At 38.8% G+C, this 21376-nt stretch overlaps 1 protein-coding gene across 2 annotated transcripts in view; it reads left to right on the forward strand.

The window, feature by feature from the left end:
- The first annotated feature begins 5308 nt into the window (after nucleotides 1-5308).
- KCP (kielin cysteine rich BMP regulator) overlaps nucleotides 5309-21376 on the forward strand; it is a 97970-nt gene continuing 81902 nt past the window's right edge. For both annotated transcript variants that reach the window (XM_075208537.1, XM_075208538.1), the window contains exons 1-4: nucleotides 5309-6193; nucleotides 13261-13814; nucleotides 17074-17146; nucleotides 19772-19989. In XM_075208537.1, coding sequence (XP_075064638.1) covers nucleotides 6076-6193; nucleotides 13261-13814; nucleotides 17074-17146; nucleotides 19772-19989 — 963 coding nt within the window. In that variant the 5' untranslated portion in view covers nucleotides 5309-6075. The remainder of the gene's footprint in view (nucleotides 6194-13260; nucleotides 13815-17073; nucleotides 17147-19771; nucleotides 19990-21376) is intronic.

The following is a 21376-nucleotide window of genomic DNA, read 5'->3' on the forward strand; positions in this document are numbered from 1 at the left end:
AGTTTGAGCCAAGTCATTCCTTTAATTAGATTATTGGAAAAGCAGCTTGAGAAACTGAAGGAGGAGATGAAATCAAGCAATTCCGCAAAGTATGTTGGCCTTGTCGATCAAGTTCTTCATTCGCTTCACAATGATCCTCGAGTTATTAAGATCTTGAACTTGGATCAGTACTTTTTGGCCACTGTGCTTGATCCAAGGTTTAAGACCTACATTGAGTCTTTGCTTCAAAATGAACAAGATGTGAACTTTTGCAAGGAGCTTTTGCCCAGCAAGTTGGCCGCTGAACTGGGCCTCGGCTTGATGACGTGTCCTCCTTCACTTTCTCAAGCTGCTGCTGCTCATAAAAATTTAAATTTCCCAAAAAGAAGCAGGGAAGACGCAGGGGGCAGACCAGAACAATTTAACATCTAGGGGTAAATGTATGAATCTCCGGATTCTTCATATCCAGCGTGTTCAGCCTCTACAGCGCTTAAATTTAAAGCGGCGCTGCATTGTAAAGGGAAGTTTCCCTTTACAATGCAAGGTATGTGTTCCCTGGGCCGGACCCCTATTGATTGTCGTGGGCTGGTTTTCAGTTGTATTGGTAGCAGCCTAGTGGTTGTGTTATTTACTATTACAGCATTGGTCCTATCGGAATGTACATATATCTCTGTCTGTCTGTATGTGTATGTTAGGGAATTTAGACTGTAAGCTCCAATGGGGCAGGGACTGATGTGAATGAGTTCTCTGTACAGCGCTGTGGAATCAGTGGTGCTATATAAATAAATAAATGGTGATGATGAGGATGATGATAGTGCGGAATACCACTCTATGCACAGAACATTTCACAGCCACTCCCTTTATCTCCTTCCACCTTTTTGCATTCTTGAGCCACTGGCATTTGACTGGCAGTGCCAAGAGAAGAAAATGGAGACACATTAAAAAAAAAAGAGAAAAAGCATTTCCACAGCAATTAGCAAGCTGTGGGACTCTTTCCAACTTTTGCTATAGACCTGGTGATTTCTAGTTTTTGTAGCTCACTGTAGCTTGTCCAATCAGCTACGACCCGATATAGTCACAGTGTTGTCTTCAAGTGTAAATATGAACCTGAAATATGCAGAATACAAACCAAGTCCAGCCCTAAATGCTCATTTGGAGTTTTGATAATATCATGCATGCCATCTGGTGTCTTTGTACTTGACTAGGTCTAAAGATATTTTTCTTATCATGTTATTGTGAAATGCATGGGAATTTCTTATCATCATTTAGTTTTTACTGCATTTTGGAAATTCAACAGCTTACACGCCCTCATGGAATATTGCGCATCAAAAGACATATTATAAGCAAACATAATGAATTATAAAGCTTTAAAAGGGATTTGTAGCTACCAGCATCTTAAGTGGAAGGAAGAAAGGCTGGAGAATGGAAGAATAGGGATCGCTAAGATAAGGCATGCACAACTGTGCATACCTCCCAGCATTACAATCCCAAAAGCAGGACAACATAAGCCCTGTCCCCCATTCTGTCCAAGCTCCGCCCACAAACTGCTAAATTTGTGTAACCTCCATCCACTTTCGTGATAAGCCCCACATCTTTTGCAGGCCGCAAATCAGGATGTACCTCCAAAATCGGTTCCATTTGGAGGTATGTGGTAGTGTTGACTAACTATTCTCTCTCAGAGGTTTAAGTGCATTGTCTCTCTCAGGTTAATATAAATGTATGGATTATTACACTTCCTACTGTAAATTACAGGGGTATAGTATGTCATAAAGGAGTTCTGAGACCATATAAAAGAACATGGCTATTGGCTGAATACAGATCACATAAAGCCAAGAGGACTTCTATATGTAATAACTTACATTGGTGGATTGCATTACTCAAGTTTCCTGTATGAACACTGAATTAATATTGAAACCAATTAAATTACACGCAATAACATCAGAGCTCTGTATATACAGTTATTACTTACAGGCATTTATAAATATATAAACACCACTTATGTATTATATAAATATATATTACTTTTATGGTTAAAATTGTTTTACTTTATTTAAAAAAAAAATTCTCAGGTGTTTTATTTCTTTAACGGTGTCCAGGTGCATTGAACTATTGCCTGTATTCTGAAGAGTTTCAAATATGCTAATCCAAAACATCTGTCCGGGGGGAGCCATATAAGGGAGGTAGTGTCTAGTTAGTTTATTTATTACATTTAAGTTTTCTAACTTGACCTTCAATTCCAATATCAATTAAAGAAAAATCCACCTATAGTAACCTCCCACATAATGTCCTCAATTTAATCTAAAACCTTCCAAAATGATGATTAGTTTAAGGCAAAAATTATGCTGAAATTAATATTATTTTAGAATTTAAATAAAGATAAAATTGAAATTAATGAAGGAGGTGTAACTAAAGTTTACGTAGTTAGAACTTTGAAGTGATGTTTTTACCCTTTACGCATTTCTTTTGATATTATCTGTAAAGCAGATAATGGGTTTAAAACTTATTCTACACTAGGCGGACAAATAGGCCCAATTAAATGTGCTGTGTGCCCGCATATTTTCCTATTATTAAATGACCCATTTTAAACTAACAAAGACCTGAATATAGATCAACACATCATAACATTAGTTTGCTTCTGATAAATCTATATTGAATATTTATTTTTAAAAAATGCATCTTTCCCACAAAATCTAACAAACTTGAAGTCAAATGATGAATTAATGTAGCCAAGGTGCTGTGACATTAAGCTACCCCTACCACTCACGGGTCCTTTGTTTGAGGATTACTATGGAGATGAGGAATGGAATCTTTTTTCTGCTGTGTGCAGGATTCTTTTTAATACCATTCAAATCCTTCACCAAGACATGGGAGTAACATGACAATGCATGTGACCAGAAACAAATCTGGTGGAAAGGAGACAACATATTGGCTTGTTTTGTTGGCAGTTTGGTTAATTAACTGTCTTTTATATTTTCAAGTATCTGATTTTCTTAAAGGAACATTATACTAAAACATATTTGCCAACTTTTGGGACCTCCCTTCCAGGAGCTCCTAAAGGGGGAGGTCCAAAGGGCAAGTGGGTGTCATGATGACACAAATCTGCTATGTACTTTAATGCACTCTGACCAATCAGACTATAGCTTTCATGTATTAATACAGTTTGGAGAATGAAAGTTAATATTTGATTGGACCACAGCTGTGCACATTGCACCATGCTAGTAAATAAATTACTACATATATTATGGCTGAGTGTCCTGATCTGGCCAAGCCACATTACAGCATTTGCTTACAGCATACATGGTCAGGCTAAGACGGCCTTATTGGTCATCCTAACTACAGAGTCTATCGGCACCTTAAGATAAATAGGTTCCTTCAAATGTCAAATATCTACACGGTAACTTGTTAAAATGTAATTTGTGAGCACATTTGCGAGCAGGGGGCTTCTGGTTAAATGAAAAGTACTTAGTAACTTTACAAATAATTACCCAGAAAATCAGACTTCAATAGTACTTTAGGGGCTAGATTTACTAAGCTGCGGGTTTGAAAAAGTGGAGATGTTGCCTATAGCAACCAATCAGATTCTATCTGTCATTTTGTAGAATCTACTAAATAAATGAAAGCTAGAAACTGATTGGTTGCTATAGGCAACATCCCCACTTTTTCAAACCTGCAGCTTAGTAAATCTAGCCCTAGGTCTTTTTATTGTCATCTTGCTATGTTCTTTCCCTTTGAAAAACTGGCTTACCAAGATCTCCAGAACAGTCAGCACAGATCACCCAATTTCGACTGTAAAAATGTCTGAGGACCCTTCATTATAAAGAACAACCTGTTAGTTGGGCTAAGCATTGCTCTGTTAACGCATTGAAAAAATTGCTGAGAAATTTCACTAGTTTGGTTTAACAGAATTTCACAGCACTCCAATATAGCATAGTGGTCAGCTGCTTGTCACATCACCCACAAAGTGCATAAGTGTGGTTGGTGACAATCAAATATGGAATAACATTGCCCCCCTGGCTTGTGCATAGGTGATATACAATGAGTACATCTAGTACAGCTTCGTCACATCCTGTATACCCATGTTGTATCCATGGCAGTCCATATGATCTCAGTGTTCACTCATATAGTGTGTTTCACCTCCTCAGAAATGGCTTATTATTGCCACCCGGACCATATAGTAAAATATACCATGTTTGCATAATGCGCGAGCTCTATACTTAAATCAAAGAAAAATATATAGTATTGCCCATGCATACATCTTTGAAAACAATAGTCATGCATGTACCATGCATAGCACAAGCACTAAACTAATTGTGCCTAATCACCATGCTGGAGTGCCCATCTCCCACTGTTCTGTGCATGGTCACACATATTACCACAATCAATGGCCACAATCTTTTGAGTAAACTAAGTGAAATAATCTATGACTAATCACAGTAGTTGCCTATAAGAAGGGGCAGGTTGGGCAAGGGGGCATCTGCTCCTAGGGCCGGTCCCATAATGGGCTACCTTAGGCTCTGTCACTGGGTCACCTATATATTTTTTTTTCCTTTAAAATGTTGCTAATGAGTTGGGTCTTATCCCCCAGGCTAAAATTTGCCAGCTCTCTACAGCTTTAAGTATTGTCTTTAAAAACAATAAACTGTGAACGAACATCCACAGTAGAGGAAAGACAACACTGATTGCAAATATATAGATTTTATGTTACTTATTATTTGACACCAAAGTCCTCTGTGTCTCGGAAGTGTCCATGGAAATTATTTTACAGCCACGCTACATCGTTAGACTAGACAAACGGAGAAGCAAAACAGACACAGTTCATATATCAGAAATATTCCTTACGGTAACTCCTGTTATGAATGTTAACCCCTCAGTTTCCAAATTATTTGCTGCAAGTACCCTGGACTACACATGAATTATATTGCAAGGACCTCTCGTTCTGATTCACCTTCCTGAAATAAATTCAGTTGCATGTGTCGCTTCTCCTTCATACCCCAGCCCCCATCATTATTAACTACTACTATACAGAGATGAGAAAAGGAATTTGGTGTGAATTTCAGAGGCGGGGACCGGGGGAGGTATAGAAAAATAATGAGTGGGTGGGATGGGATACTGAGATTAAGAGGATTTTAGAAGGGTGGGATAGGTAAAGAAAGAAAGAAAGAGGAGGGGTGGCAGAGGGGGAGGGACGGGGGAGGAATAGGGGAGTAGTAGAGAGAAAGACTTACAGAAAAGGAACAGAAGAGGGAGGGAAAGATAGTGCAAAAGGAGAAAGGGGAGGGATAGAATGAGGCACAGAAGGGAAAAAAAAAGTTTACCAAAAGTATCCACTGTCTTCCTGAATTTAGTTTATTACAAGAGGGTCTTCAGCATAACCATACAGGGATCCATTGGTGCTGCCACTGCCCCTAATGAGCAGGAGGAGTTTGACACTGACACAAGCTGTGCAATCTTCGGTGCTCTGCGCTTTAGTATACACACGGCTTCTCGGTACCCATAGGAAACAAATGACTTTCTGTATATCACTTCCAAGGACAAGTCTCCCCAGCTGTGCCTAGAGCGTGCTTAAGGCAGGAATCTCCCTCCCCTACACTGCATAAACCTCCAGGTGAAGCTGCTCCGTTCTGGACCAGAGAAGAAATCGTCTAAGAATCGTCATTATTGTGCCCTGAGACAAGATCCATCAGTTTTCCCGTGCGTCACCTGTGGTGTCAGTGCAGGTTCCCAGATTGGTTTCTTCTGCAAATCATCTTCACTCCTTATTATCAGATGGACGTCAATATATACATTCTGGGCGCTGAAACTAGATTGTGACTATGTAATTCTGTTGAGAATAAGAGGGTTTCTGAGAGATCCATTATACCATGCAGTTAATACGAAAATCATTGCAGCTGTAGTCTGCAACTGGATCTTTCCAGTAGTTTTACTTTAATGTTGCCACATTAGTTTTGTGCCAGGTTTAACTGTGACATCGTTCATGTATGATCCTATACTAGAACTGCCACTACTATCTTGGAAAGGACGGAAGACTTCATCTTTTAGAACACACACTACTCTGAAACTGGCATGTAGTTTTGCCCTGATGTCCTAGTCTACACCATGCTTTCACCAGAATGGACGTTTCTTTTGCCAATTCTCTGCTTGTCTATTTGCTGCTTGAGCCAGGAACCAGATCATCATGATCTGGATCTTCCTCTGCAATACTATGATGACAATGGTGAGTAGATTACTTACTAATAAAAACGTGTTTTATTGACCTGCAGATGTAGAGTTACGTTTCAAGAATGCATAACTGCAATGGATACATGTAGGATATGTACATTCACTGTCTCAGGATGCAGTCTGATGTAAAAATGTTTACAGAGGAGAATGATTTACATCCTTTCCAACGTTTCCATAAATATTTAAGATTTAACTATGTAAATATTTGATATTTTACGTGCTTTCTAATCTGGGGGTGAGGTCTATGCGGTATGATGCAGTAGGTTATGCTGATCACACCATAACAGTTTACAAAAATGCTCAAATGTCCATTGAAAAGCATGTAATTATTTAAGGAAAAAGTGCCATTTGTATGATGTGCACACATTTCTATTTTCATAACCACACACTTTAACCTCTAATGGGACTAACATAGAACTCCATTACACTAATGTTGAATTTGTTATGGTAAGTGAATATAAACATTAACTCATATCAGCCAATCAAAAACTTTCTTTCACTAGCAGGAGCGTAACTAAACATTTGTGGGCCCCATAGCAAAGATTTGGTAAGGGCTTCCAAGTACCATATAAGTTGGAAAACTGACATACATATGGATCTTTAACAGGGATGACAAGCCAGCTCAACTGTACACCCAATACAGCTGTACCCAATACTCTGCACTTATTGTACTAGGCCATGTTTACTAGTCCATCATAGATTAATAATAATTGCTATGGCTAAGAATTACTAATTGGGACATCTTTACTTCTATGTTTTAAATAACAGTGAATAATTGTGTCCTTAAACAAACCCAGATAACATACACTGAAACCAACAATATTGCCATTTCTCATCCAATGTTGTGTTGCAGGGGGGGGGGGGGGGGGGGAATTAATATGTGTGGACAGATTTAGGGTTGGGAGGGGGCGTGTTCTACCTCATCTCTGTATTGCACTTTGAAAATAAAGCAGCCAAGTATTTGTGAGCTACATGCAAGAGCAGCCAGTACTGTTTCTGCATGCACAAATAATGCATTTATACCCCTTGTTTCACAATATGGTTTGCAAATTTGCACCTTTTAGTTGAATTTACTCTCATATTCATGTTGGGCAATTGCTGAAAACAAACATTATGCAGATATTTTACTTGAAGTGTTGCATCTGCCAGGTTGGAATGTTTGTGTACATGGAATCATAGCAAAGCAATCTGATTTGCAAATAGGCATATTTCTTTTTGTTTGGTCGCCAGCTGTGGTTGTCATGCTGAGTGGACTGCAAATTGCGTTTTGACGTATAATAAGCTTTTTACTTCTGCGTAAGCTCATATAGCATTAGTTCTGAAACTAGTGCTATGTGTGAATGCACAGAAGTAAAAAAGAGTATTGTTCCCAGAAAATGCAATTTGTGCCCAACATGACCCCTTGTGTCTCCAAGCCAATGGACATTCAGATCAATAAACAGAATGATCAGATTATTACATTGCGGGCTGATTTTAGTTTCCTAGTCTTACTACTCAGGACCTGGTATAGGATCCTGCTAATGTAGTGACACATATAGTATGGTTTATTTAGGATTCATATCATAAAGTGAGATTTATGTGTGAATATTTAAAATCAACTAGTCTGTTACAGTATATTAGTTTCTACTAAATCAATTTACATTTAAATGTGCAACATCATAGTTTATTATAGTTATATAATTATTGAGAACTGTAACAGTACGTGGGCTTATTGGAGCCGATCATATATGGACCAGAAGTTTATGTTGTTTTTGCTTATCACCATCCACCCAGCAAAGACATTGCGGTATATTTATTAAACTGCAGGTTTGAAAAAGTGGAGATGTTGCCTATAGCAACCAATCAGATTCTAGTTATTATTATTACATTCTACAAAGGGACAGCTAGAATCTGATTGGTTGCTATAGGCAACATCTCCACTTTTTCAAAGCCGCAGTTTAGTAAATATACCCCTTTGTATTTAGAAAATGAATACTGAAGATCTTATCAGTATGCTAATAATTACATCCAGGCTAGAGCAGACTTGTCAGTAAAATGCTATGCTACTGAGAGCCTCTATCACCATCATGCTTTGATCATTCATTTGTAGCTTTGTGAGAAATGAGCAGGATGACATTTGTAGTTTACAAATACTTTCAGCATCTTTTTAGCTCGCAGCTCTTCCTCATTGCTTGTCCCCAAATCCCCTCTTGCTGCACTCCATTGAAAGAAACACACACAAACCTGTGGTGTAGTTTAAATAAACCCTGAAGCATTCAAAAAAGAGGAAGTTTGAACAGTGTGCACCAGGAATGTGTACACTTGTGGTGGAGGTGTGTCAGAAGGATGTAATAGTGTGTAGTGTTGTGCGTGGAACTTTTGCTCAGCAGATTTCCATACAAAATGTGTTTCTTATACGAAGATGTTGTTTATTTCTCCTTAAAAGAGAGCTCCAGTCTCTTAATACCTTTTTTCCAAAATCTCTCACTTCCCAGAACTACTAAAATTACGAGGGATTGAGAACTGCAATGGGATATAGATACTTACATCCACTATGGCACAGATCACTCTACATTCAGCTTGCTGCGATACTGTTGAATTTATGAGCAATGGAATGAATCAGCTCAATCCCTAATGTTTCAAAACTTTTCATTTATTACTATTAATATTATTAGTATTATTTTATTATTATTATTTATTATTTATTTACCTTTATCTATATAGTGACAGTATATTATACATTGCTTTATAGAGGTTGTTTTACCATACACATCATTCTCTGCCCCACTGTGGAGCTCACTCACATAATATACCTACCGGTATATTTTTGGACCGTGAGAGAAAATCCAAGCAAACATGAGGAGGTCATACAAAATCTACACAGATAGTGCCCGTGGCACTGGGAATGCCCCAGTGTTGTGAAGCAGTAATCTCCATTTATACCTTGTACTTTTAAAAATAAATTCTCATTTTAGCAGATATTGTTTTATCCACTTAGAAGGAGAATAAGAGTATAACAGTCCCACATGGTTTTTTTTCATGGTGCTTTGCTATGTATGTTCGTGCTAAAGTTATTTCTTGACTAGATGGCATTGTAACAACATTCTTGTGTGTACCAGGATACCTGAACTTTGGTCTCTCCCATTCTTCATCCTACACTTTCTGTGCTGTGCAGACATGCTCAGCTATAACTCTCTTGTCAGTGTGCCTAAGTGTGATTTGCTGCTATTAAGTCTGTGTACTATTCTCTGCCTTGTTTACTGACTATTATTCCTGCAGACTACTTTGTCCTTTGCCTTTTCCTGATAACTCTCCTGCCTGAAGTTTTATTTCCTAATTTGCCCACACAGTTCTCACTTGGTTGTCTGACGACTCTCCTGTCGGTCACGCAACAGTTTTTACCTGATTACGGTCATTGACTTCACCAATACTGTTATAATTCCTGAAGGTAATACGGTATGGCTGGGCCTTTCTGCCTTTAGGGCAGAGAGCTCTTATGAGTGAAGTGCTAGATGTTCAGGTGGAAGTCATTAATAACACAGTGACAGTTTAACTTAAGTGTGTGGCTTAAATTAATTAGGAGAGTGATGAGATATCAAGACTGTCTTTATTAAGTGTGGTAATTGTGTGCTTGTTCAAATATTAATTTTATTGCATTACTTCAATGTGCATACTTCTTACTTTAAAAGGAACAACCTCACTCCACCCAACTCCTCAGATCGGTCACTAAAAACTTTTCCTTCTCAACAATCTTGCTCTGCGAGTGCGTGAGCTTTGTCACAAATCTTGGCATATATGCTCAAATGGAAAAGCACGGCATAAAGAAAGTTTTGCCCAGCGTCTTGGTCTTTATACGCTTTGTAAATGAGGACAAATTAGAGAAAATGCCTAATTGATTGCTATGTTATTGGGCAAAACTGCACTTAAATGTAACCTTAGTAAATGACTCTTAAGTACCTCATTCCTATTGTATCTGCATGCCTTGTAATTATTATTATCCCCTGAATCCCCTCAAGAGGAGTTGGCACCATACAAATCTATAATTCTAATCTATAAGGAAAACTTTATGCTTGTGCTAGAAAGTGCTGATGAAATCACAGATATACTGTACATGGAAAGCGCAAACTATTTTACTGTATTCACAAAGCCTAAGATAAAGGGGTGGAGAAAGCACATTTTTAGGGCATTCATCATCATCACCATTTATTTATATAGTGGCACTGATTCCACAGCGCTGTACAGAGAACTCACTCACATCAGTCCCTGCCCCATTGGAGCTTACAGTCTAAATTCCCTAACATACACACACATTTTCCTTGCCATTCCTGGGGGTTATGGTTGTTTTCACTCATTTAAAAGTAAACTATGAGGCATATTGAGTTCTGATTATGGCCCAAACAAACATTTAAAGAAAAATGTAAGAGATATATAGGCTATTACAGCTGTTCCCAAAGTGTGTGACCGACTCCCTGGGGTGCCGTGGCACTGTCACAGGGGTGCCGTGGCCAGGGCAGTTTGTCCACTGGCAAAAGAAGAAGTGGTATGATGAAGGGGCACAGTGTGATGGTGAAGGAGCCTAAATAATGTGTACGTTGTTTTCACCCAACTACTTAAATAACAGGACTACCTGGTAATTATTTTAGATTATAGGTGCTTTGGAAAAATGTATGGAGTCCCTAAGGGTCCCTTGAACTGAGAAAGTTTGTGATTCTCTGGGCTATTACTTACAGGACATTCTTTATCCTTGATGTAATAAGGTAAAATTAACATTCTTTTTTTTGTTCTTTACTGAGACATATAATTATGCCATGGAAGGATGCTTAGAGAATGTAACAGGATTTGTATACTTTCAGCTATGACTTTACTACAATCTACGCTTAGTAACTTGAGTATAATAAATGTGAATTCACCTCAGAGTAAGCAATTTAGTGATAGGATTGTATGATTCGTTGTAATCAGGTTATTCTGGTTTAAGGTATTCAAGGGGAATATTGGTACCACCAGGAGACGTGAATATCTGGGACTGAAGCCAAATCCCCTCCTATAATGAACTTTACGGCTCTGACTCATCCTTAACAGCTGTGTGTGACAGCAGAGCCAGAACATACCAAGCTGTGACGTGGGGGAGACTTACAGAAATTTTCTCTAGTTTTAATGATGTATTGCTAGACACCTACATAGCAACGCTAGCAATTCTAGAGAGCAGCTGTATTTCAGTTGCTGCCAGACACCTTTGTGTATTGCTTTATGCAAGACCTGTGGGAAAATTTCATACTGCCTGAAACAGGCATTTAGCCATTCATTTTAATAGGAGATTTGCTGAAAATGCATAATCAACCTCCTTGTCTTTGAAACTACAGACTTGGATGGATTTGCATGTATTTCATTGGTATTGTTTGTCAGTGGTTTGCTACATAACATTATGTTGGGCATAATTGTAGCTCTAGTTCAGAATGTAAGATGTTAGGGTTGATATAGTATATATGAAAGACTATATTGGTGCTTACCCATATTACGTTAGTTTATGGATAATAAATTAATGGTATGCATTTTTATATGTTGGGTATTTAATAATCTCAGGGCCATTTCAGAGGCAAAGCAACTAAGCCAAGTACTTGAAGCCCCAAATATCATATCACTGGTTTAAAACAATTATCTCCCATGTTGTTAACCATGGTTAGAAGTCAAGACAAGACAAGACTCATCATAGTAGTAAGAGATGGCAACGTGGTGAAGACTATCATGCACTATGATTTAAAATACCGGCTATACAAGATATGCCATTGCCATTATGGCCTCTTTTTGAGTTGGACATAACCATTTGTGTAATGTAAAAATATGTATATCTGTACTGCGTATGGATCCCATAGATTGTAAGCTTGTGAGCAGGGTTCTCTTACCTCTCTGTCTGTATGTATTACTCAGTATTGTTTTATTAATGTTTGTTCCCAATTGTAAAGTGCTACGGAATTTGCTGGCGCTAGATAAATAAATGTTGCTGATGATGATGATGATATGAGTCCATGTTTAGATTTGAACGTATCTTTGACTTGCGGCCCATTACATTTATATACATGGAATGGGGAGAGCAAACATAAGTTTCATGTAGTAAGGGCATGTACATGTAATTAACTTGGCTACATCTCCTGATACGCTTCTTAGAAGGTGTATCTATGGCGGGTACTGAAGGCCTGGTGTAAAGATTTGTGCTAGTGATGATTACACCAGCAGCACTATCTGGTTGATTCTGATTGGCTGTTTGTATATTGAACCCTACACATGATAATTCTTCATTCATTCAGGAAACATTTAACATTATCCTGTATGTGTATGGAAATAGCATCTGAAGAGGGTGCATTATTTATCAGGTTAAGCTGTTTTTGTAGATAAAATGTTGGTTTCATTTATTCACATTTTTCACTTCTCAAAATAGTTTGCATTTTCAACATGTTACTACTATTACACAATGTTACTTTTCAATGGCAGTAACTTCCTACATATTAGGATCACTTTGTTCCATTGTAGGGTTACTCATCATCATCATCAGCTATTTATATTATGCTACTAATTCCGCAGCGCTGTACAGAGAACTCACATCAGTCCCTGCCCCATGAACTTAACAGGCCCATGTTAATTAATTGTCATTAATCATGACAATAATAAGAGTATTAAGAAGTCACAATGTTTCAATATGATAATGCATCTTATAATATTCACACATGTATATGCAAATGCTACAGTGTCTTATGTATTTTAATGTTGTATTCTTTTGTAGTTTACATTTGCTATCCAGCTGAATGCAAGCTATTACTCTCTGTTATTTGCCACCAAAATACTTTCTTGCAGTACATAGAGATGAATGCACCACCACAGATATTCAGTTCTGATAAGCACCTGGAGCATTTACTTACATCTTTTTGACTTTTATTATTATTACTAATTAGTGGTCATTTAAATATTTTTCAACCAGGTATATTGAAACTGGAATCCATGAAACAAGTCTGTGCCATTTAGCCAATATTCTTACACATGCATTCCCATATTCTTACTAATCATTCTCTCAATCTTCCATATTTCTTGTAGTCATTGATCTGCTGGAAGCTCTGAATGTTACTCGTTCTATCAAAGGAGTTGTCAAATCCAAAGGGCGTGACCCTGGTTCCCCTGCCTGGAAATTCCGATCACGTGTTCCCTACTTAACTCTTCCTTGGGATTACTCTGTCTACCTTTTGTCCAGCACACAGGGTTCAATTGGCTTACATTTTGTAGCCAAACAGGCCAAGAACAACCAAGGGACTTTGTTGACCTTTGTGTCTCCAGCTGCCATGAAGAGAGATGGGCAGCCTCTTCTACGTCTAATCTCTGACACTCAAGCCAATAAACTGCGTTTGGAATACCGCACACCACAGACCATGGAACCAGCCTCTTTACTGCTCCCTGGTGGGTCACCGTTTTCAGGTTCCAAGTGGACCAGATTTGCACTGAACCTTGACATTCACAAGCTTACACTCTTCCAGGATTGTGAGGAGCCAGTGGTCTTTGGAAAGGAAGAAGATGAGTTGATCAGCCTTATTCTTCCCCTGGATCTTGAGATCAGCTTTGCAAGTACCCCGGGGAACAAAGAGAGCAAATTTCTAGTAAGTGTAATCTCCTTTCAGTCATCCCTCTGCTTTCTACACATCACGCTTAGCATGTTTCATTAAACTGATTTGTTATCCTATTCCAAGAATAACCATCTTGAGGTCTGTTCATTGTTTCTAGAAACTGCCTACTAGCAGATTGGAAGATGCATTTTCTTAATTTGATGTCACAGAATGTATTCTCTGTTCTAAGTAGTCAGCACACTGATGAGGAGGGATTGAATCTAACTCAATTAAACAGCCAATTAATTTGGAACTTTGAACATATTTCTTATGAATTCAAATGCAACTATTCTTAATTTTACACAACAGATCAAAACATTTTAGAATGAAATGCTAATGATGATGATGAATAAATATATGTGTATTGCCAAATAATTATACACCTGTTATTAATGCTGTAAAAAGTTGTTTTTTCTTATAACATGACAAGCTATGAGTGATTGATCACCACATTACCAGAGAGCATACACTCATACACTAACAATTCTGTGATCATGTTAGAATTATCTGTATTTCTTTATAACTGACCAAATGTGTTATTCTGTTCAGTTCTCACTATCATTATTCTCAGGACTGCACCAAGACCCATATAGAAAGTAACATGTCATATGCTCACCCCTTCAACAGCTGGATATTTCTGGAAATTATTTTAAAATGTTCCCAACTGTGCCATTGTCTGTGGTAGCAAGGCATATTGCCAACACACATTGCATGTACAGGCACATTCTAAGTTCTAACAAATGCTCTGATTAAGGAACTATATCTTTCAGTGACAGTACTATATCTAACTCTTCTTGTAAGCACTATGGTGTGTATTTTGTTTAATGAATGCCAGAGGCTGACAGTATATGCAGCAGCTGAAGATTCACATGTTGACTAACCCTGGTCTAAGCAGTTGAAAATACATGTTAAATCAGCAATAGCGCAACACGGTGGCTTAGTGGTTAGTACTTCTGCCTCACAGCACTGGGGTCCTGAGTTCAATTTCCAACCATGGACTTACAGTCATGATCAAAAGTTTTGAGAATGACACAAATATTATTTTTCACAAAGTCTGCTGCCTCAAATTATATTATGGCAATTTGCATATACTCCAGAATGTCATGAAGAGTGATCAGATGAATTGTAATTAATTTCAAAGTCCCTCTTTACCATGTCAATGAACTTTATCCCAAAAACATCATTTCCACTGCATTACAGCCCTGCCACAAAAGGACCAGCTGACATCAAGTCAGTGATTCTCTCGTTAATACAGGTGATAGTGTTGAGGACAAGGCTTGAGATCACTCTGTCATGCTGATTGAGTTAGAATAACAGACTGGAAGCTTTAAAAGGAGTGTGGTGCTTGAAATCATTGTTCTACCTCTGTTAAACATGGTTACCTGCAAGGAAACACAAGCAGTCACCATTGCTTTGCACAAAAGGGCTTCACAGGCAAGGATATTGCTGCTAGTAAGATAAATCAACCATTTATCGGATCATCAAAAACTTCAATGAGAGAGGTTCAATAGTTGTGAAGAAGGTTTCAGAGCGCCCAAGAATGTCCAGCAAACGCCAGGACCACCTCCTAAAGTTGATTCAGCTGCGTGGTCAGTGATCAGGGCACCACCAGTACAGAGCTTGCTCAGGAATGGCAGCAGGAAGGTGTGAGTGCATCTGCACACACAGTGAGGTGAAAACTTTTGGAGGATGGCCTGGTGTCAAGAAGACCAGCAAAGAAGCCACTTCTCTCCAGGAAAAACATCAGGGACAGACTGATATTCTGCAAAAGGTACAGGGATTGGACTGCTGAGGACTGGGGTAAAGTCATTTTCTCTGATGAATCCCCTTTCAGATTGTTTGGGACATCTGGAAAAATGCTTGTCCAGAGAACGAAAGGTGACGCCACCATCAGTCCTGTGTTATGCCAACAGTAAACCATCCTGAGACCATAAATGTGTGGGATTGCTTCTTTGCCAAGTGAGTGGGCTCACTCACAATTTTGACTAAGAACACAGCCATGAATAAAGAATGGTACCAAAAATTATACCAAGAGCAACTTCTCCCAACCATCCAAGAGCAGTTTGGTGATGAACAATGCCTCTTCCAGCATGATGGAGCACCTTGCCATAAGGCAAACGTGATAACTAAGTGGCTTGGGGATCAAAACATCGAAAATTTGGGCCCATGGCCAGGAAACTCTCCAGACCTTAATCCCATTGAGAACTTGTCGTCAATCCTCAAGAGGCAGCTGGACAAATAAAAACCCACAAATTCTGACAAACTCCAAGCACTGATTAGGTGGCTATCAGTCAGTATGTGGCCCAGAAGTAGATTGACAGCATGCCAGGGTGAATTGCAAAGGTCTCCAAAAAGAAGTGTCAACACTGTAAATATTGACTCTTTGCATAAACTTAATGTAATTGTCAATAAAAGCCTTTGACACTTATGAAATGCTTGTAATTTTACTTCAGTATGCCATAGCAACATCTGACAAAATGGTCTAAAAACAGTGAAGCAACAAACTTTGTGAAAACCAATACTTGTGTCATTCTCAAAACTTTTGGACATGACTGTATTTGTGTATAGTTTGCATGTTCTCCCCATGCTTGCGTGGATTTCTTCCCATACTCCAAAAACATACTAGTAGGTTAATTGACAAATAAAGCAGGACATGTGCCTATAGCAAAGCAGTTGCAAGGCTAGCAAATAAATGGTTTTTAATTACTTTTTGGCCATAAAATTTTGTTTTGCAAGGACAAATCCATATGCAGCTCTGAAAGAACCTTTTTTTTCTCCCTGATACTATTTGCTATGGTTAACCTTACAAAATAATTTGTCTTAATTTTAAAGCTATTAGAGGTTTGCTATGGGCCAGCTCACAAATCTTAAAAAGAACATTAAAGTGCATAATGATTTGCACTTGCTTCATTGATGTCTATGCATACTTGCCTACTTTCAGTAGGCGACGTCGTGAATAGAGTGCGGGAGGGGGGCTGGGCGCCTCGAATTGCATCATTTTGACCCTGCCCCCATGAGTGAAATGACGTTTTGTCGTGGGGGCGGGGGAACAACAAGGGAATTGCAGGATGCGAGAGAAATGCAAGCTCTCCCGGGAGTCTGGGAGACTGACCCGAATTTCGGGAGTCTCCCAGACTTTCCAGGAGAGTTGGCAAGTATGTGTCTATGAAGAGTATTTAATATTGCCTTGTCTAAACTAGCAGTAAGAGTAAACCCTACATAGAAGTAATTTAATGATATCATACTCTTTCAGGGTTACTGGCAGACAGCTGAGATTTCCCCAACTGGATTCTCCCGTAGACCATGGCATTGTGAGAACCGCTCAGGTGAGAGAGATTTGTTGTTTTTTTTTATTCATTTATGAGATTGTGTATTTATGCAGCAATTATGTCAACAGAATATATGTGCAAGGCCATGGAATCTATCAGGTTGTAAGACACATTGTTGATGACGCCATCTATATATGCACAGCTGTGCTGCAGTGTAAAAATAAAATTTTGCTTTATCTCAGCATACATGGCTTACTTCTCACACATACTGCTTTGGTATAGCATACTGGCTCCCACATAATCTAGGTCACTATCTTTACTGGTTCACTTGAAGTTGGGACCCAGTATAAGAGAGCACTAACGAAGAATCAGTGTTTGTAGGGAGTGTAGTAGGCTGAAGTGAGCACTTTAATTATTAACAGAGGTTACATATCGGGAGCGGGAGCCATGTTTAGAAGATATTTATGGCTCAGTGCTCAGTCTGATATGGCATACATAAGATTAGTACTTTTTATTTTGGATATGCTACATTTGAAATACTTGTAAAATACTAAATTAATGAATTTGTTTCTTTAAGCTGTTCTATGTTGGCACTACATTATTTATTAATTTGAAAACTGGAAGAGAAAGTGTAGCAGGGATAGTGCAAAAGTACATGTTTTTATCATAGAATAGATGACAAAGGTTCCCGCCTACAAAGAACAGCACAAATGTAACAGTGCTAATATGACATTTTTGCGGCTAATTAAATGTGCTTAAAAAAAATGAGGTTGCCCGTTGGAGTCTCTAGGGCGTTACCAAGCTCGGGAAACGTTTTGTTTGTTCTGCTGCCAGTTGTTGAAGCCTCTTATGATAAAATGAATTGTAAACTCAAACAACATTCACTGCTGTAGAGAACAGCAACTCCTTTGTGAACATTCCTCATATCTTGTCTAGTGGGTTCATTACTATGAAATGAAAGCACTTAGCTTTAAATTCGTAGCAATAGTTACTTTTTACTCAAACTGGTTATTGTCACTTAACCATTTGGTGCTTTATTGAATTGTAGCACTGTCAAATGTGACAAGTTTTCTATTGCTATTGTGGTTAATTCCTTGTGACATTATTTACCCATTCAGGTAAAAGTTGTACAGAGCAATGCATGATTAATTATTGCTATATTTATATACCACATAGGATTTTCATTATAGTAAACCGTTAAAACATTACATAATGCAGATATTTTGATTGCATGAAAGGTGAACAAAACTAAATATTGTAAAAACACATAACTGATGGAAGCAGAAAAAATACCCAATTTAAAATAGCTTGAACTATTGAGAACGTTCCTAAAACAGGATAGGGGCCTTTTTCGGATTTATTGAGTACTGCTTTATTTATACACAGCAGCATTCGTTCCCAACTGTCCATTCAGATTGCCTGTGCTATACTTATTTACATTACTCTGTCTCTGTACATTGGCTGAGGCTTTTCTAGGTTACGCCTCATTACTCTGATTAAATAGCTTCTGAGACCCCTTCATCTTGCTAACAAGACCAGGTCCTGGTTCCCGCCTACTTCCCACATCAATCAGAATTCCTACTCATGCCCCCATAACCAGACCTTTCATTGCTCCCAGCTCCCTTCATTACTTCAGGATGTTTTTGTTACAGCTAAACGGACAAAAATAATGTGGGTTCGGTTGTTACTTTGTAATATAATACAGAGCCGTCTTACAATGAAATACACTGCAGTGACCATCAACAAACTAAAACAAGTACGTTAGATACTGTATAACAACGTACTAAAATCATCTGAGGGCTTGAGCAGTTTCCCTTCACTTTTGGTTACGTATAACTGTGAGGCTTGGAAAGAAAATGAAACAAACCAGAAATCACAGCTTAGAAGTAAGCAGTTACTTTAATAAACATTAGCATTTCATAATATAATAAATCTCATACGGATAATTGGGAGCCCTATATATGCATGTGAAGGAGCGATGTCCTATTCTCCGTCAGTGTGCTCCTGTCCTCCTGCACACAGCTCTCTACAGCTCGTGAGGAGTTTCCCTTTACACACAGCGCTCAGCATTGTCCCTCTGGAGGTATCAGCCCTATTGGTGACGCCAGTGAGGTCACAGAGTGTGTGAGGAGCCTGGTTATTCTTAGTATTGACATGGAACCCCCTCCAGGGTTGGAAATTTGTTATAGACAAACACAAACTTTTCCACACATGCAAACACTCTGATTTCTAAAAACATCAACACAGTTGTCTATTTGGAAACATTCTTGTCTGTACTTTCTACAAAGGAAATGTTGAATACTGTTGATTAAAGTAGTAAAAATATAAAATAGGCGTGCACACATACATACATACAAACAAAAATATGGAAACAAGAACTGGTGCTGTAGAGTCACTAAACTCTCTATATAGGGAGAAAGTGCCAGAAGTGGAGGGTCTACCCACCATGAGGGTATTAGATATGTGCTGCTCCATTATACATTGCCCTAGAACTACTATAGTACCATAGGGTGCCATGTGCCAAGGTGAAACAACTGATGTTTGCTTATAAGTTCTTTCTGGAAAGCATCATATATGGGGCTCCATGTATCCCTATTGTGTCCCTAAATTCATGTTACATAGCTGTTTAAAAATAGGGTAGAGCCACTGATGTAACTTTTGACGTGGGTCCTGTTTCCACAGACTCTCTCCCTCTTCCTTACTCCTTGTCGGAGGAGCGACACATGGATGATGAAGACGTACAGAGGCAGCCTAGAGCTCCGGACCTGTCTGACATACATCATTACCAGCAGCAGCAGAGTGAGGTTCCCTCCACCCTCCTCTCACAGGAAGAAAGGATGCGCAGGCTGGAGGAAGTGGTACAGGGTCTGACCAATATGCTGGACATGGTGAAAACTCAGGTCAGTTGAGCAACATTTATTGCTTTGTATATGTCCCTCTGCTACTTCTACTTGTTTCTCATCAAATCCTTTATATCATCCATATTTATTTCTCATAATTGCTTTTGGACACAACATAGATCATCTGTGCTCTGTATAATGGATATACAACAGGCTATGCAAAAATAAGAAATATAAACAAAAGACAAAGCAGAATCAAGATAGAAGAAATACTTCTGAATATGTCCCACAATATAAAAGTGTCCTAATCAATTCTTGCAATAACCCTGAAATGATTACAAACATAGAGCTAATGAATATGGCAGTTCAGAGCATATTGGAACTAATTAATTATTTGCACTAGAGATGAGCGCACTCGGATTTCTGAAATCCGAGCCCACCCGAACGTTGCCGATCCGAGTCGGATCCGAGACAGATCCGGGTATTGGCGCCAAATTCAAATCTGAAACTGAGGCTCTGACTCATAATCCCGTTGTCGGATCTCGCGATACTCGGATTCTATAAATTCCCCGCTAGTCGCCGCCATCTTCACTCGGGCATTGATCAGGGTAGAGGGAGGGTGTGTTAGGTGGTCCTCTGTCCTGGTAGATCTCGTGCTGTGCTGTTTAGTTCTGTGCTGTGCTGTTTAGTTCTGTGCTGTGCTGTTTAGTTCTGTGCTGTGCTGTGCTGTGCTGTGTTCTGCAGTATCAGTCCAGTGGTGCTGTGTGCTGTGCTCTGTCCTTCTGAGGTCAGTGGTGCTGCTGGGTCCTGTGCTGTGTCCTGTTCAGTCCAGTGGTGCTGTGTCCTGTGCTCTGTGCTTCTAAGGGCATAGTTATTTCCCCAATATTCCCCTGTGTTTAAAAAAATAAAAAAAAGTTATTTAAAAAAATACCAAAAACTAATTTAATTTTTTTTAATTACCACAAAATTTGCACAACCAATGCTGCAGTATAAGCCCATTGGTACTGCAATATTACCAAGTTCACACATTCAGCAGTAAAAGTCCAGTGGTACTGCAATATTACAAAGTTCACACATTCTGCAGTATCAGTCCAGTGGTGCTGTGTCCTGTGCTCTGTCCTGCTGAGTTCCGTAGTGCTGCTGGGTCCTGTGCTGTGTCCTGTTCAGTCCAGTGGTGCAGTGTCCTGTGCTCTGTGCTTCTAAGGGCATAGTTATTTCCCCATTATTCCCAAGTTTTTAAAAAATAAAAAAAAAGTAAAAAAAAATAAAAAATTAAAAATTAAAAAAATATATATATAATTATAACCAAATTTGCAAAATCAATCCAGCAGTATAAGTCCATTGGTACTGCAATATTACCAAGTTCACACATTCTGCAGTATCAGTCCAGTGGTGCTGTGTCCTGTGCTCTGTCCTGCTGAGTTCCGTAGTGCTGCTGGGTCCTGTG

Source organism: Mixophyes fleayi, chromosome 4, assembly GCF_038048845.1.
Source record: "Mixophyes fleayi isolate aMixFle1 chromosome 4, aMixFle1.hap1, whole genome shotgun sequence".
In the NCBI taxonomy this organism is placed as follows: Eukaryota; Metazoa; Chordata; class Amphibia; order Anura; family Limnodynastidae; genus Mixophyes; species Mixophyes fleayi.